The sequence below is a fragment of the Falco cherrug genome, chromosome 4 (assembly GCF_023634085.1).
Source record: "Falco cherrug isolate bFalChe1 chromosome 4, bFalChe1.pri, whole genome shotgun sequence".
Classification (NCBI taxonomy): Eukaryota; Metazoa; Chordata; class Aves; order Falconiformes; family Falconidae; genus Falco; species Falco cherrug.
The window spans coordinates 108,941,507-108,955,275 of record NC_073700.1 but is presented as its reverse complement, the minus strand read 5'-3'; the positions used below and the strand labels follow the sequence as shown (position 1 = coordinate 108,955,275).

The window sequence follows — 13,769 nt, the reverse complement described above, 5'->3', positions numbered from 1 at the left end:
CCCTTCAGAGGCAGCACTGTTTCTTTCTCTGTTTACTCGTTTCCAATGGCAATTGCACCACCGAGTCTCAGTACGTCTGGAACTTGGCCTGGGGCTGTTTTGGTTACATTGAAGTTTTTGCTTCAGCTCTGCCAGATTTAAATGGTGACTTCACCAGCGCTGAGCTAAAAAGGAGAAAAGGGGAGGAGGGAGGTAGTGTAGCGAGCGGGAGCGAGCGAGGGAGAGGGCCAGGGCATTACATCATCAGTTGGACGGGAATCAAATGGGAAGGATATGACTCACTCGGGCTAGTTAAGCTTTGGCTCAAGTTCTACATACACTCATTCCAGGGCTCTCATGTTCTGCACCTCAGCAGGGAATTCAGGCTCAGTGATGTCCATGAGGTTTGTTTTTAATTTTCTTTTCCTTTTCTGATTTTTATATACTTTTCCCCCCCTCTTGCCTTCCTCCTCCTCTCCTCCTCCCCTCCCTAGTCCCCCTTTCCCACTCTTTCTTCCACTTCGACAGAGTTTGTTTTCTGGTGCGTGCAACCTCTACTCTTAGCAGCAGAAACAGTGTTTTTTTGGACCAAACCAAACCCAAACAAGGAGCACAGCAAACTTGAGAGAAGTTGGGTGGTTTGTTGTGTTTTGGTTCTTTCCCTCCCCACCCCCCCTACCCCCCCACCCCCCACCCCCCCATCAATGTGTTGCTCCTAATCGGAGGAGACAGGGAGAGAGTTAAAATGCAGGAACCAATGGCTTGGACGGTGATGTAATGCTGGAACTGCAGGGTTGTTAAGTAATGTGAGAGGAAGGGGGTCAGGGTTGCACAGCATTTACCTGCTGTCAAGGGGCTTTAAGTTTATTATCAATTGCAGTGACTGTAACTGGCTTCAGACTGCACTCTCTAATTATTCGCAGACTCTCCTTTTTTATCTTTTATTATTAAAAGTAAAACTATATTACGGTATTCTAAAAAATGTGATATTATCACAGCTGCAAATTATTTTCCACCAGGGTTTTTTGATATTTTTTTACATGGCTTGAAACTGGGTGTCGCTTTCAAAAAAAGCCCGGAGAGAGTGAAAAGAGAAAGGCAAAGGCAGAAAGGGGTGGTTCTTCGAGCGTAGCTGGCGAATTTGAAACTGTACGAAGAGAGCAGTTCAGCCTCTGCCTAGCAGAGCGAGTGAAAGCTCCTACTGCTGGAGATCCGCTGGAGAAAATAAAGCATTTAAGGGAGGCGGTTTGCAGAGCTCATCCCGAGGAACCTCGGCGTTTCATCCCTAGCACCTGTCAGCAGCATTCTGATCCGTAGCTCACCCTGGGCTCGTTGCTGTTCCGTGGGCTGCTCTCCACCCCTTGCTGGACCTGCCGAGGTCCCGACCCTGCACGGCAGATCCCCCCGTGTCACGGTCCTGCTCTCTAAAACTCCCGAGGAGTTGGGGCATCTTACCCACGTGCGTTGCCTTTGCAGGACAGAGCACTGTGCTGGTGTTACAAAGCCTGCCTGCCTCCTTACACGAGTTTTACTCCTTTTTCCACAGAGCTAACAGCCTCTAGGTCTGGGTGGGAGGGAGAAAAGGTACCTCTTCCCCAAGGGCGCTCTGAGTACATCACCTGTAGGCTGGGCCACACAGTTTGACACCGACTAAGCCCCTGCTCGGGCATTGCGTGTGTTTAGATGTGGGATGAACGTGAGATACCAGGTGTGTGTTGGTGTCCTCAGGATACCCACTCTGCTGGAGGAGCTCTGTATCAGGTTTCTGTGTCAAGAGCTGTCTGCTCTTAAGATGCTGCTCTCGGAAGTGCCCTCTTCAGGGAGTTTCTGTCTTGGAGGGAAGCACTGGATCAGCAGCGGACCACAGATTTGCTTGGCTAAAGAAAGCCTTAAAAACACTCTTGAGGGTTTGGAGGGGTTTTTTTGCAACCTGTACTGGGGCCTGACTGAGGGAGATACCAAACAGTTCTGCAGTGATGGGAAACCCTCCCCATCTCCATCTGAACAAGAGCCCCTGCCCAGCTCCTGCCTTCCCTTCCCCCTGGCAGCCCTCCGCAAAGCCATCTTGTGCCTAGCTGTTTCGTCCGCGCACTTTACTCACAGGTTTTTCCTAAATGCCCTGATTTCCAAGCTCCTCAGCCGACTGCTCAAGCACAAACAGTTGCTCATGTGCCAAACTTTTATCATTTGAGAGCCTAACGTAAGGCCGCACCCGGCTCTGGCCCACGTTGCAGTGCAGATATACCATATGGATTAGATTGCGCAGTGCTCTGTTGAGGATGTGTGGGTTGTGGAGGGAGCTGAGCTGCTGCAGGAGTTCCCGTAGGATTTCTGACTCATATTTTCTCCTAGAAACGTTGGGAAGTGCAGCTCTGCAGACCATCAGAGTAAAGCAGAGTAGATTCTTCCCTTTGCCTGCCTGCTTCTGATGCTGAGGTGGACTTGCCTTCACTCTTTCCCTTCCTGCCTTTTCTGGCTGGAGACTTTGTGCAGGAAAGTCCATCAGTGTAGTGTCCAGCCATGTTGGCAAGACACTGGGCAGAGGATGACAGACTGTCGTGCTTCATCTTTGCCTATGCAGAAATGCATCCTTACTATTTCTTTTATAAAAACACAGATAAATACTTGGTGTGGTGTGGCCTGGACATCTTTGGGCATCGGGTTGCCTTCCATGGGGGATCGGAGTGTCACTTGTCTAGCCACAAAGGAGAACATCTTGGTGCTTTAGTCTTTGTGGACTGACCGGTGACCCTGCCTTGTGCTCGCAACTTCCGCAAAGCAACTTCATCTTCTCCACCCTGCTGATTTGTGCTTGGCGAAGTTAGGTAGAGGGTGTAAAAATGTGAATCCTGCTTCCCTTCCAGAAGTGCATTGTAACTCCAAGTTACAGTTCACTTTTGCTACTTAACTGATCTCAACACAGCACCACAGAAAAAAAAAAACCCAAACAACCAGTTTTAAAGGCTTCTTTCAAAAAGTTGCAGTTGTAAATTCCATGTGCATACACACACATGCACACACACGTGTTTGTGTGTGTGTATTGCCTATTGAAGCAACAAAGCTTATAATTAATGAGGTATAACTGCCCTGACGAGAGCCAGACAACTCTGGTTGTGCTTGACAGGTGCTCTTGAAATGCACATTCATCTTGGACAACAAAAAAATGAAAGTAGCTGCCCATTTTGGATTCCTCCAGTGCTAGCTGCTGCCTTGAAGCCGACGTGCAGGTAAGGCTGTGGACTTGCAGCTCCATCGTCAGAAGTCAACAATTCTGACAGTCAGCCTCAACATGTTTGAAGCCAGCCCTTCTGGCAAGAGGATTTTCATATTGAAGGATGATATCTTTAGAGACCTCATTTTTAAACAGCAGCCAAGAGAAATGTTAACGGCATTCTGAAAAAGAGCATCAGAAGATACAGTCAGAAGCACATGTAACCTGTCAAACAAACCAGAGGCCAAACACACCAGAGCTGGGAAGTGCTGTTTGCACTGGAGAGCTGACTGTGCGCAGCCGGCCGGTGAAGAAAGGCAATCTGCTCAGAGCAGAGCCCAGCTGGAAGAGTCCCAGCAAATTTTCCCCACCAACATCCCAAGTAACATTTCCGCCTGCATCGTTGAATGTGTGCATTGGCAGAATATCCACTCTATAAGCTGTGTGTGATTTTAAGCCATAATTTGGTGCTCCTTAGCTGGTCTCTGCATGCATAATAGAATGGGCTCTGCAGTTGCCATACAAAAGCAAGAGGTAAAAATCAGAGTTTCTTTTTGTTTCACTGACTATGACACCTCTGCCCCTGTATTCCTCGATTTTCCTAGCTTTACAGTGAGACTATTTCCCTCAAACATTTTTGGAAGGCTTGGCTGATATTTGTGAAGCCCAGTGAAGTTTTCAGAGTCGGCATACTGAGTGCTGCGGTCATGGCAGGCCCGATGTTGGGCAGAGGTGGTGGCAGGGCTGGCCTCGCATCACCTTTTGGACCCGGCGGGCACGAGACCAAGTTGTCTCCTGCGCTTGGGTGAGGGTGCTGGGGCAGGAGCGGGCGTTCTCCACCCTTCCCGTCTCTCTCTCCTCACCTTCCCACCCTTCTTTTGTTCGTCCTGCACATGCCTGGGCCGCGTTCAGCCCAAACTGTTGAGATCAGCTTTGCCGAAAATTACACTTCAGATCAAACTGTGAGTTAGGTTCCTTCGGTGTGAAGTGAATGCTGGGTCTTTCTCTGCAGCTATAGATAAACCAGATATGAAGGTAATTACATCTCATTCCTATCTGACTCTCTTATTTGCCATAATCTCTTTTAATCCCTTTGATACTCATCATAATAATGTTAATCTTAATGAACTCATTTGGTATTAATGCGGATGTGATTTGTAAGTTCAGAGCAGGCTTGCCATCCTTGTTTAGTGTTCATTAATATCCACTTAACTGTGTTTATGCTCTCTTTCTCCTGCAAATGGACTTGCATATCTCTGTCTTCCACCTAGCTGATGTGGCAATTCCTGTAGTGGAACTGTCTTTCCACACTCAGGTTTGTATTTCCTTTCTGTTCCTCTTCCTCCTTACATATCCCAGAGAAAAGAGCTGATGGAAACACTGCATCCATCTGCTAGTGGCTTTCTGTACCCCATCGCTTACTCACTTCTTCCACTTTCTATATAAAAATCGAAGGAACCCTGGTCCTCTTGCTTCTCATTCATGTGGCATTCCTTCTTAGATGGCTTCAGAGATAGAACCTTACTATAGCCCTCATTTTATTGTCTCAGTGGGTGAACGAGTAGGAGACACAACTCCGAATCTTGGCAGAGAGACAAATTGTTTGTTGCTCGCTACCATACTCTCCCTGAGCGCTCTGTTCATGGGTGGGGTACCTTGCCCAAACAGTTTCTGACGTGACCAGCCAATTCCAGTGAGGGAGGACTACGTTTGGATGTTGAACCTGGTCCAAAGCTTGCTGCAGTGAATGTGAGTGCTGCCTTGATGGGGTCTGGATAAAATCTGTAAAGCTATCCTCTTTTCATTCCTTTGAGCACCTATGTGTTTGCAACATCTCTACCTTTGGGACGTGCCCTCCTGAAAAACTACTTGTTCAGCCACAGTGATCCCAGCCCTATGAACCCTGGATCCCTGTTTATGGCTGATTTCCCTTCTACAGGGGTACTTGTGTTTGTTTTTAAATGTGGCGTGGAATTTCTGTGTTGTGGTGCTTGCCATCTTCCCTTCCACTTCCTTCAAACACATTTTCAAGGCCTTGATTGTAAAAAAAAAAAAAAAGAATTATTTTTCAGCCCCAGTGACACACATTTTGCTTTTTAGGGCTTTTGGATCCTGACAGAGCCAGGAAAGTATCATTTACTTAACGGAACACTGTTTATTCCATCCCCACTTCCATTCTTTATTTTATGTTCTGATGTTTCCTTGTAGCATCAGCTTCCTATGTTTAAATGAGTAACTGTACTGAAAACATCTATTTTTTAATTTGCTGAAAGATTTCTGCACATTGTAGTAAAACTACTAGTTGACAGTGAGAATTGTGGTCTCTCAGATCAGCACAAGCTGTATTTGTGTGGTGGTCATTATTTTAACATAATATCTTTCATTCAAGAGCATCACAGGACATTTTGCAAATTGAAGCCATTAGTCAAACATATTAAAGCTATTTATTACTATGAATACAAGATATATTCATATAAATAATAAGATGGAGGAGTTTACTACAGATATCTACAGCTCTTGTGCTGCTCCATGACCATAAAGAATATGGGCAATGTCGTTCAGATGGGCACTATTTTCTGGAGATCAATAAATCTGTGCTCGTTAGTAGCAGCAAAATAATAATAATAAAAGTTCATTATGCTTTCTCTAAATGTCAACTAGTTATCACAAGCCCTGTCAAAAATAATACGGTTAGAATGTTTTGCCACACTGGAAAAGCCCATCCGCACCAGTAATTTTATATGTCAGTTTTAACATGAGCTAGTTTTTTCCAAACTGAGTCTTAAAAACCACAACAGAAAAAACTTACTAGACCAGATCCTCCCTTGACCTCAGTTTAAGGGCACTCAGTATCATGTAAAAAATGTTCCAGTACTGTGTTCTCGGTTGTCATTTGGTTTCCAGATAGAAGTGAACTTTTCTTTCGCTGCAGCTAAGGATGTGAGCTGTGTTTCTCCTGTACTGTCACTCACAGGACTGCAGGAATTCCCATTGCTCTGAATACTTTTTAGTTTTCTGACATCCTTCGAATAAGTGAGTTTCTTTTGTAAATTCACATAGAAGTAAGATTGGCTGAAAAATCAAACTAAAAGACTAAATTAAGGTTTGGTTTAAGGATTGCCTGAACCAAAGCTCCTTGCCGTTGGAATCTAGAGTATGAAACAGGGATGTGTTGCACAGAGTACAGATTAGTACAGAAATCTCTGTATGCATGGATCTGTATGTGTATATAGTGTCATCCCCCCAAATATACTTGAGGCTGCAAGGCAAAATTAACCTGTTATTCCTAAGCAATCCTGTCAGAAAGAATTTATCACATAAATAAGATCCCAAGTTGCATGACTTAAGGTGGTGATGTAGGTATATACATTGGAATGACAGTTTCTTTTCTTTTTCTTTTTTTTTTTAATTGAAACTGTATTAGCACTCCTCAGCTCTACCTCCGATTTCAAGTTTTTTCAGAAAGAGAAATCGCATCTTGGGCAAAAAATTAAACAACAATTAATAAGGGACATTGCTGTGCATCAGTAGGTGTTTTGTTTTGCTTTTTACTTACTAGTCTTGTGCATTATGGAACTTTTTCCATTCAGAGCAAAACCTGATGCAGCTACTGCAATTCAGTAGATACTGTAATATGTTGAATGAACCAAGAATATGTAGCAAATTCCCTTTCAGCAATTAATCTAGCCATTTTTTAGTTTAAACTGTTTTGACAAGACTCTGTAGTGCCCTCTGAGAGCTGCCGCATACTTCAGGAAAAGTACAAAATCTTACCAGCAACATTTATAAAAATATAATGAGAAAATAAACGAATATTACAGAGAAAAATTGAGTATAGAGTTAGTTCAAAAAGCATGGATTTATAAAGATCTATTTAGAAAAGTGAAATGTGGTTGATTGAAAAGTTTCCAACAAGGTTCAATAATTGTTAAAATTCAGGCTTTTGGCAAATAACATTTGTTTCAAGGGAAATTGGGAATTGTTTCAAGGGAAAATGCTTTCCCTTCCAAATTGGTAATTGTGTTTGCTGAGATTTTTTTTTTTTGTTATTTTAAAAAGGTCTTAAAAATGAGCAGCTTTCTCACTTGCTGTACACTGAAAAATTATTAAGCTTTGTACATTTTATTTTCTTTTTGATGGCCCGTGTCTCTTCTGATGGTTCTGTTACTTGTGATTTGTTTCTGTGGGAAAATGCCCCAAAGTGTGAAGAGTTGCAGATGATAAGAAAGGCAATAATACTGTGGCAATTGCATGTGTTACATTCCAGAGTTTTTAAACTTCGGTCTCACCTGGTGCCCTGGACAAGTTCTTGACTGACAGTACAGCCAGCAGCAACTCCATCTCAGTCTCCTTCCCCTACCCCTGCCCCCCCCCCCCCCAAAAAAAAAAAAAAAATTAAAAAAATAGTTCTTTATCTTGGTGAGACTTGTTTTAAAGAAGCAATGCTCCATAAGAGAACTATTTGGAGTGTAGATAGGGCTGAGCTGTATGTAGGAAGGGTATGAGTCTGCTGCTTCCCCATGCGGCACTGAGCAACGGAGCGCTGGATTTCGGCAGCAGATCTACATTGGCATGTGTCTCGTGTGCACAGCAATTATCAAATAGGACAAACATTAGATATAATAAGTAACTGATTGGCTCAGGGTCAGATGTTTGGGTTCACCCAAACAATCCCCAGAGGACTTAGAAAGAACTTCTCTATTGCGGGGAGAATAAAAACCCTTCTGTGCCCAAAGTCTTGAGCAGTTCAAGGTGAAATCTGTTTGGACTGTTGGATAACCCCAAAATGGGCACCCCAAGACTGCGCACGTGTTCCTGGGTGAGCCTGCAAAGACTTATAGTGAGTGGCACCCACGCGGTGGGCGAGTTGCACGGTGGACGGATGCCATTACAGACATAGTCCCTAGGTCACAGGGAGAGAGCATCAGGAGAAGCGGAGATCGGGGAACTCGGTTTATTTAGCCTAGGAAGAGATGCCTAACAGGGGGTCTAACTGCAGCCTTCAGCTACTTACAGGCTAGTTACAGACCGGGCAGGGTCTGCCCCACTTTGCAGCCTGAAGGCAAAAGACAACAGTCACAGGTTTCAGCAAGAGAAATTCCCATGGGACCTAAAGACAGAAAGGCTCCCGCAAAAGACAACAGTCACAAGTTTCAGCAAGAGAAATTCCCGTGGGACCTAAAGACAGAAAGGCTCCCGCAGGAGGAGCGTGGCGAGGCACAGCAACAGGCTAGAGAGATGGTGCAGTCTCTGTTGCTGGAGCTTTTCACACTTTGTTTAGAAAAGTCCCCCAGCAGCCCGCTGTGATGCTGCATTTAGCCCTGCTTGGAGCAGGAGGCTGGACAAGGTGATCTTCAGAGGTGCCTTCTGGCTGAAACGGTTCTCTGGTCCTGCACTGGTGGCAGCGCTGGCTGGCTGTACGGGGAGAGGAAGCAGGAAGAATTTTGATGATGAAAAAGCAAGAAGCAAATGGCAAGAGCATAATGTCATCTAAAGCATATCCCATACCTGCTTGTGTCCACTTTGTTTTGAGAAGTAAGAAGTGTATGCGCTCATGTGGAAGGTGTAACTGGGGACTCTTGAGTTGCTGTGACTGAGGAGAGAGTAAATTACACTTCAAGGTGCTTCATTTCCTGGCTGTCCCACCGTGCTGTAAGCGAGGGTCACCAAAGTTTTAGGAGATGCCTGATAAGCATGCAAAGATAAAATAGGAATCCTGACAACCAGCCATTTTTGTCTGAAATCAGCCAAAATGAAGCCAAGGATCTTTTCATTTCGTAAACAGCTGAATTAAGTCTCGTTCTCTGCTTGACTAAGTATTTTCTGCTTATAGTCAAGAATTGCAGGAGAACGATAAAATGCTATGAGAAAATCCATCTCTGAGGTATTTCTAAACCAGTCAGCTGTTTAAACACCACTCTTTGCCCCCTCCTTTTTCGTTATACAAAAAAAAAAAAAAAGGGGTGGGGGTGGGGATTAACCCATAACAAATAAAACTTCTGGGCCTCTGTGGTGTTTTTCAGCATGTTTTGCAAAACTAGGAGAAAAGCTTTGTCCATCACCATGCGAGGGATCCATTTGCTAATATCCCTGTAAGCTCCAAGTATGTTTTACAGGAACTTAGCTAGTAAAAGCTGTTCCCACTATAAAACTAATGGCACATTAATGCCTTTTTGCAATGAACTCCTTGTCTACCTTATCCTGCGTTTGTATTTGTCCATTAACTAATGACTATCCAATATGCTGTCACTGATATCACATGTAAAATCATACTTTGCCCTTCTGCATGCTCAGTTATTTTATTATTGCAAAATTAATAATTTATGATGGAGCATAACGTAAAGACTGAGGAACAGTCACGAGTTTTCACTGACAAAAGCCTGTGCAGTGACACTGACTGAATCTCATATTCGTCTTGAGCTAAAAGGTTTAGAGAAGGATGTTTTTCCTATTTCAGAGGGTTCCAAAAGTGCAGTCCTGGAGCATACAGCTGGCACATTCCTTACTGTCACGTATTCACCTTGTTTGCATCCTCTTTTCCTGTAATCAAGACAAGCTTTGTCCTTTTAAAGTGCTGTGCCTGATGCTTCAGTAAATGTCAAAGATGATTTTGCACCACTGTCCGATGGAGAGCAAATCCGTCTGAATCTGGACTTGTGGTAAAAACTTCCTGGCTGGAAGAGCTAATCCCCTCTGAAAACAAAACAAAAAGTCCTGCACCTTCCTGTAGAATATACTGTTTTCCTTTTGCCTTGAAAACGGCATTATTATCTAGTTAATTTATTAATGAACCTAATCAGTCTGTAAGTAAGGTGGTTTTGAAAATATCAGTGTTGGTTCTGTTTTTCATTAATACATCGATATTGATGCTCACTTTTGTAACTAGCTGTTAAAATCAGTTAGGAAAAATCTTGGAGAGAAGACATGAAAGAGAGGAATGAGTTGGAATATTAGGTTGTTTCTAGGACAGGAACTGAAGAAAAACAGATTTAAGGTTTCTTTTGAGTCATTGGTTTGCTTATTGCAGGTGAGCTGTAACTAACTAGTTATACATGAATAACTTGATGACTTAGTGACTGAAATTAAAAATAATAATTTAGGTTAACTTGATATGACTTAATTTCTTAATAATTCTGTGCAAATAAAAAAGAGCAAAGACATTTTCTGGTTTACAAGAAAATTAACTCTTTAAAATTAGCTAGGTAAACCTCCTAATTAATACGGTATTTCAGATTGGAACATTTACAAATGTTGAAAACTCTGCTTTTCAAAATATCTATTCTTCCTCACCTGTAATACTTTTAATATATAATTTATTAGTGAATTTAATAATTTTGGTCAACCTGAAAGTGCTGCTTTTGGTAAATTATCTATTTTACTGGGGGAAAAAAAAGTCCAGCTCTAGCTTTTGAGCTTGGCTTCAGTTTCCTGCGTAAATCACGTCGGTTACAATGCAAGTGAATTCACTGCAACAAAGTATATTTAATTTGCACATACTCTATAGATAATTGAAGTCTCCTCACATAACTTTAGAGTTTGAGATGACATTAGGAACCTGTCGAAAAAGCTTTTTGTCATTTCTAACATGAGCATGGCACCGTTCATGCTATGAAAGTAAGGAGGTTGCTGCAGAAGAGGCTTTTGCAACTTTATTTTTTCCAGTGTATTTTCGTCCTCAGGCGGTGTGGGCTGCAGGGCCAGCGATACACTGTGCTATACTTTCGTCATCTCTGCCATCAGTAGAACTAGCTATGAATTACAGTGGCTGAAGAAATTTTGCAAGGTTTGTAAAACTCGAGAATATTAAAGGAGGGCATGTAAATTCATGTCGCTAGGTGCTTGCAGGATTGGAGACTAGATGTCCATAGAAGATGATTGAAAAAACTTGTTTCCTCGCCAGTGACAGATTAAAAATAACTCTTCACTTTAAGCTGCCTGTAACACTGGTTCCAATCTTACAAGACCTCTGGGAAAAATGTTCTTTTTGCTTCAGCAGGAACCTCGTGCGCAGTGACCTAGAGAGTTAAATCTTCTGTTTGCTGCCTGTATTCCCTGGAGTTGCAGCGACTGATTTTGCCTGTCTCGGGTTTTGACGATTTGAAATACCAAAAGGAGTTGGAAGGATTTTCACTGTCACATAGACCTGAGGACTGGTGGTCAGTAGGGCAGGTGTGACTGGATGCCCAAAATTATCATTTCGTTTGAAAATCATGTTCCTGTTCTGATGGGAAATGTCTCAATTATTTTTTCTTCTATTTTGTTTAGGGAAGAGTCAAAAGTTAATGAGGAAGCCTGTGAAACTCCATTTTAAGGTTGCATTCTTTAAGTCATAAAATGAAGGTACTCTGGGTGAGACAAAATATATTAAATATTAAACACAGCATTCAGGATGGCTCTTTCTTTAATGGGCATTTTCCTCAGAAAAGAACACAGATGAAAAATATGTAATCCTAAGTCTAATAGGAAATCTGTCAAAACCTGCCAAATTTGCAGCAAGGTTCTGACTGTGATACACTTTCAGTTGGTGTCATTTTTACCCAGTAACGTGGAGTTCTTGTTTGGTTATTTCTCTCTGTAAGCACAGATATGTTGCTTAAAAAAAAGGAAAAAAAAAAAAAACCAAAGAAGTCTGAGCAGTTGAACCATATGTTTATATCATAGCTCCTAATGTCAGAATTTTAATTGATTTTCCCATATTCAGGGTTAGGAGGGGGCTGTATCGTGTTCCACGACGTCATAAAAACAAAAATATTTAAAATATGTTTCAAATAAGAGAAGAAAAAATGCTTAACTTAGAAAAGATGTGGGATTCATTAACAAAGGAAAATACTGGCCACAGACCAACGGCAAGCCAAATGTTTTGCCAGCAGTTTGCAGTTCACAGTCATCATTGCATGTCACTCTGCCTCCTGCACCAGCCCCTCCGACCATATATGCCTTCCTTTTAAAGAGAAACCTGTCTGGTTTGAGTTGAATAAATTAATTTGGGTTTACTTAGTTTAAAAACAAAAATACAGAGGGCCCAATTTTATTTCATTATGCCCGGGGGTAAAGCAGTCCAAGGTAATTACAACCGCAGCGCTGGTTGCTCTATCTTAATTAAAGAGGGTTTTTTTTGCACATAGGTTTTTGCACAACATAATAAAATAGTTTGTGGTCTGGCTAGCCTCAGTGTCACAAGAGTGTACTCACTTGAGAAATTGTCCAGCTTTTCCGAAAGCTGAGGCCCTTCCATGCGAGGGGAAGCGTGGAGCTGCTCGGCAGAGCACAGGTAGTTTGCAGTCCTTCCTCCTTGGTGTAAGGGCACCATCGTAAATCCCACAGCAAGCAGCCTTTCATACAGCCTCGTACACTAAGCGGCACGCTTGTCAGCAGCAATGAATGCGGGCTTCAGTAAGTCTTTAAGCAATTAGAAATGTGCAACGCTGGTTACCCACCTGTGACCAAACTTCCAAAGTTTCCTAGTAATAGTTTGGGTTGTTTGGGATTTTTTTTATTTGGGGGGGGTGGGGGTGTCTACTTTGCAAATAAATATGATTGGTTGCTTAGCAAATCCTTTTAAAGAAAAGGCATCAAAGACATTTAAATAACATACCTGGGAAGATTAAAAAAAACCCCAAACTCAGATCCCAACAAGCATGGCTAAGATGACCTGTTATTAGAAAAGTCAAAGGAGGCATGTTTGCTAGTTGAATAAATCAAGTAGTGTTGTAAAAAGACTGTCTCAGGGATGATTAAGGGTAAGTGATTTTCATTACAACATTAAGTTCTTCTTTCTGTTGTGGTGCTTTTTATATCACATCAAGCTTAGCTATTAACTTACGCTGCTTTAAAAAGCCCCAGCGCCTCAATTACTTAAATCATGACCTGGCGCATTGATTAAGAAAGACAGCAACACAGCCCAGCTTTACTTAATGCTCAGGAACCTGACACAGGTCCTGTCTTTGGGTGCTCTATCTCATGCAGTTGGCAAAACTGGTTTAATTCAGTCTTGCAAATACAAGTGGATGACTCCAGTCAGTTAAATGTCACCGCCTCCAACAAGTTCCCCTCCCCACCCGGTGTTAGGGCTTTCCTTTGAGTTGCACAGCTTCCCCTTTTCTTGGGTTTGGATTCTTAGATATTTAGGGCCCCAGTTGTCCTCAGGCCAGATTGTGGTTTTGCTATCTTGCTCATTTGCAAGGGCAAGGTTCACGAATATTCTGAACTTCCCAAGAAGGGTCTCAAGGAACATCCAAAGGGACCTAGATGCTTTGCTCAGTGACCAGCAATAGAGTTTATTTTATTTCTTTCTGTTGGGGGCATGGATTCTCCTATGGAGAGGCAAGCGAGTTCAGCTTCATCTGCTTGAACTGATGATGAACAGTTTCACCTGAGCTTGCATTTACTCAAGAGGAGAAAGTGCCTGTGGGCTGTGCGTTGTACCCCAAACCAGGACTCCAGCCAAGGGGAGGGCAGCCCGCAGCTGCATTTGGGCTGCTCTGAAGCACCACTAGCAGTGGCTGCCCGCAAGGTAAGGGGAGCTGGAACGTGTGGTGTTTGACAAAGCTGAAGTCTCTTCCAGCGTCCCTAGGCATGG

General features: G+C 42.9%; 1 protein-coding gene across 1 annotated transcript in view; it reads left to right on the top strand.

Annotated features, from left to right (window-relative positions):
- Window positions 1-339: 339 nt before the first annotated feature.
- Window positions 340-13,769, top strand: part of CREB5 (cAMP responsive element binding protein 5) — a 100,505-nt gene continuing 87,075 nt past the window's right edge. Inside the window, exon 1 of the mRNA XM_027814715.2 lies at window positions 340-383. Coding sequence (XP_027670516.1) covers window positions 373-383 — 11 coding nt within the window. The 5' untranslated portion in view covers window positions 340-372. The remainder of the gene's footprint in view (window positions 384-13,769) is intronic.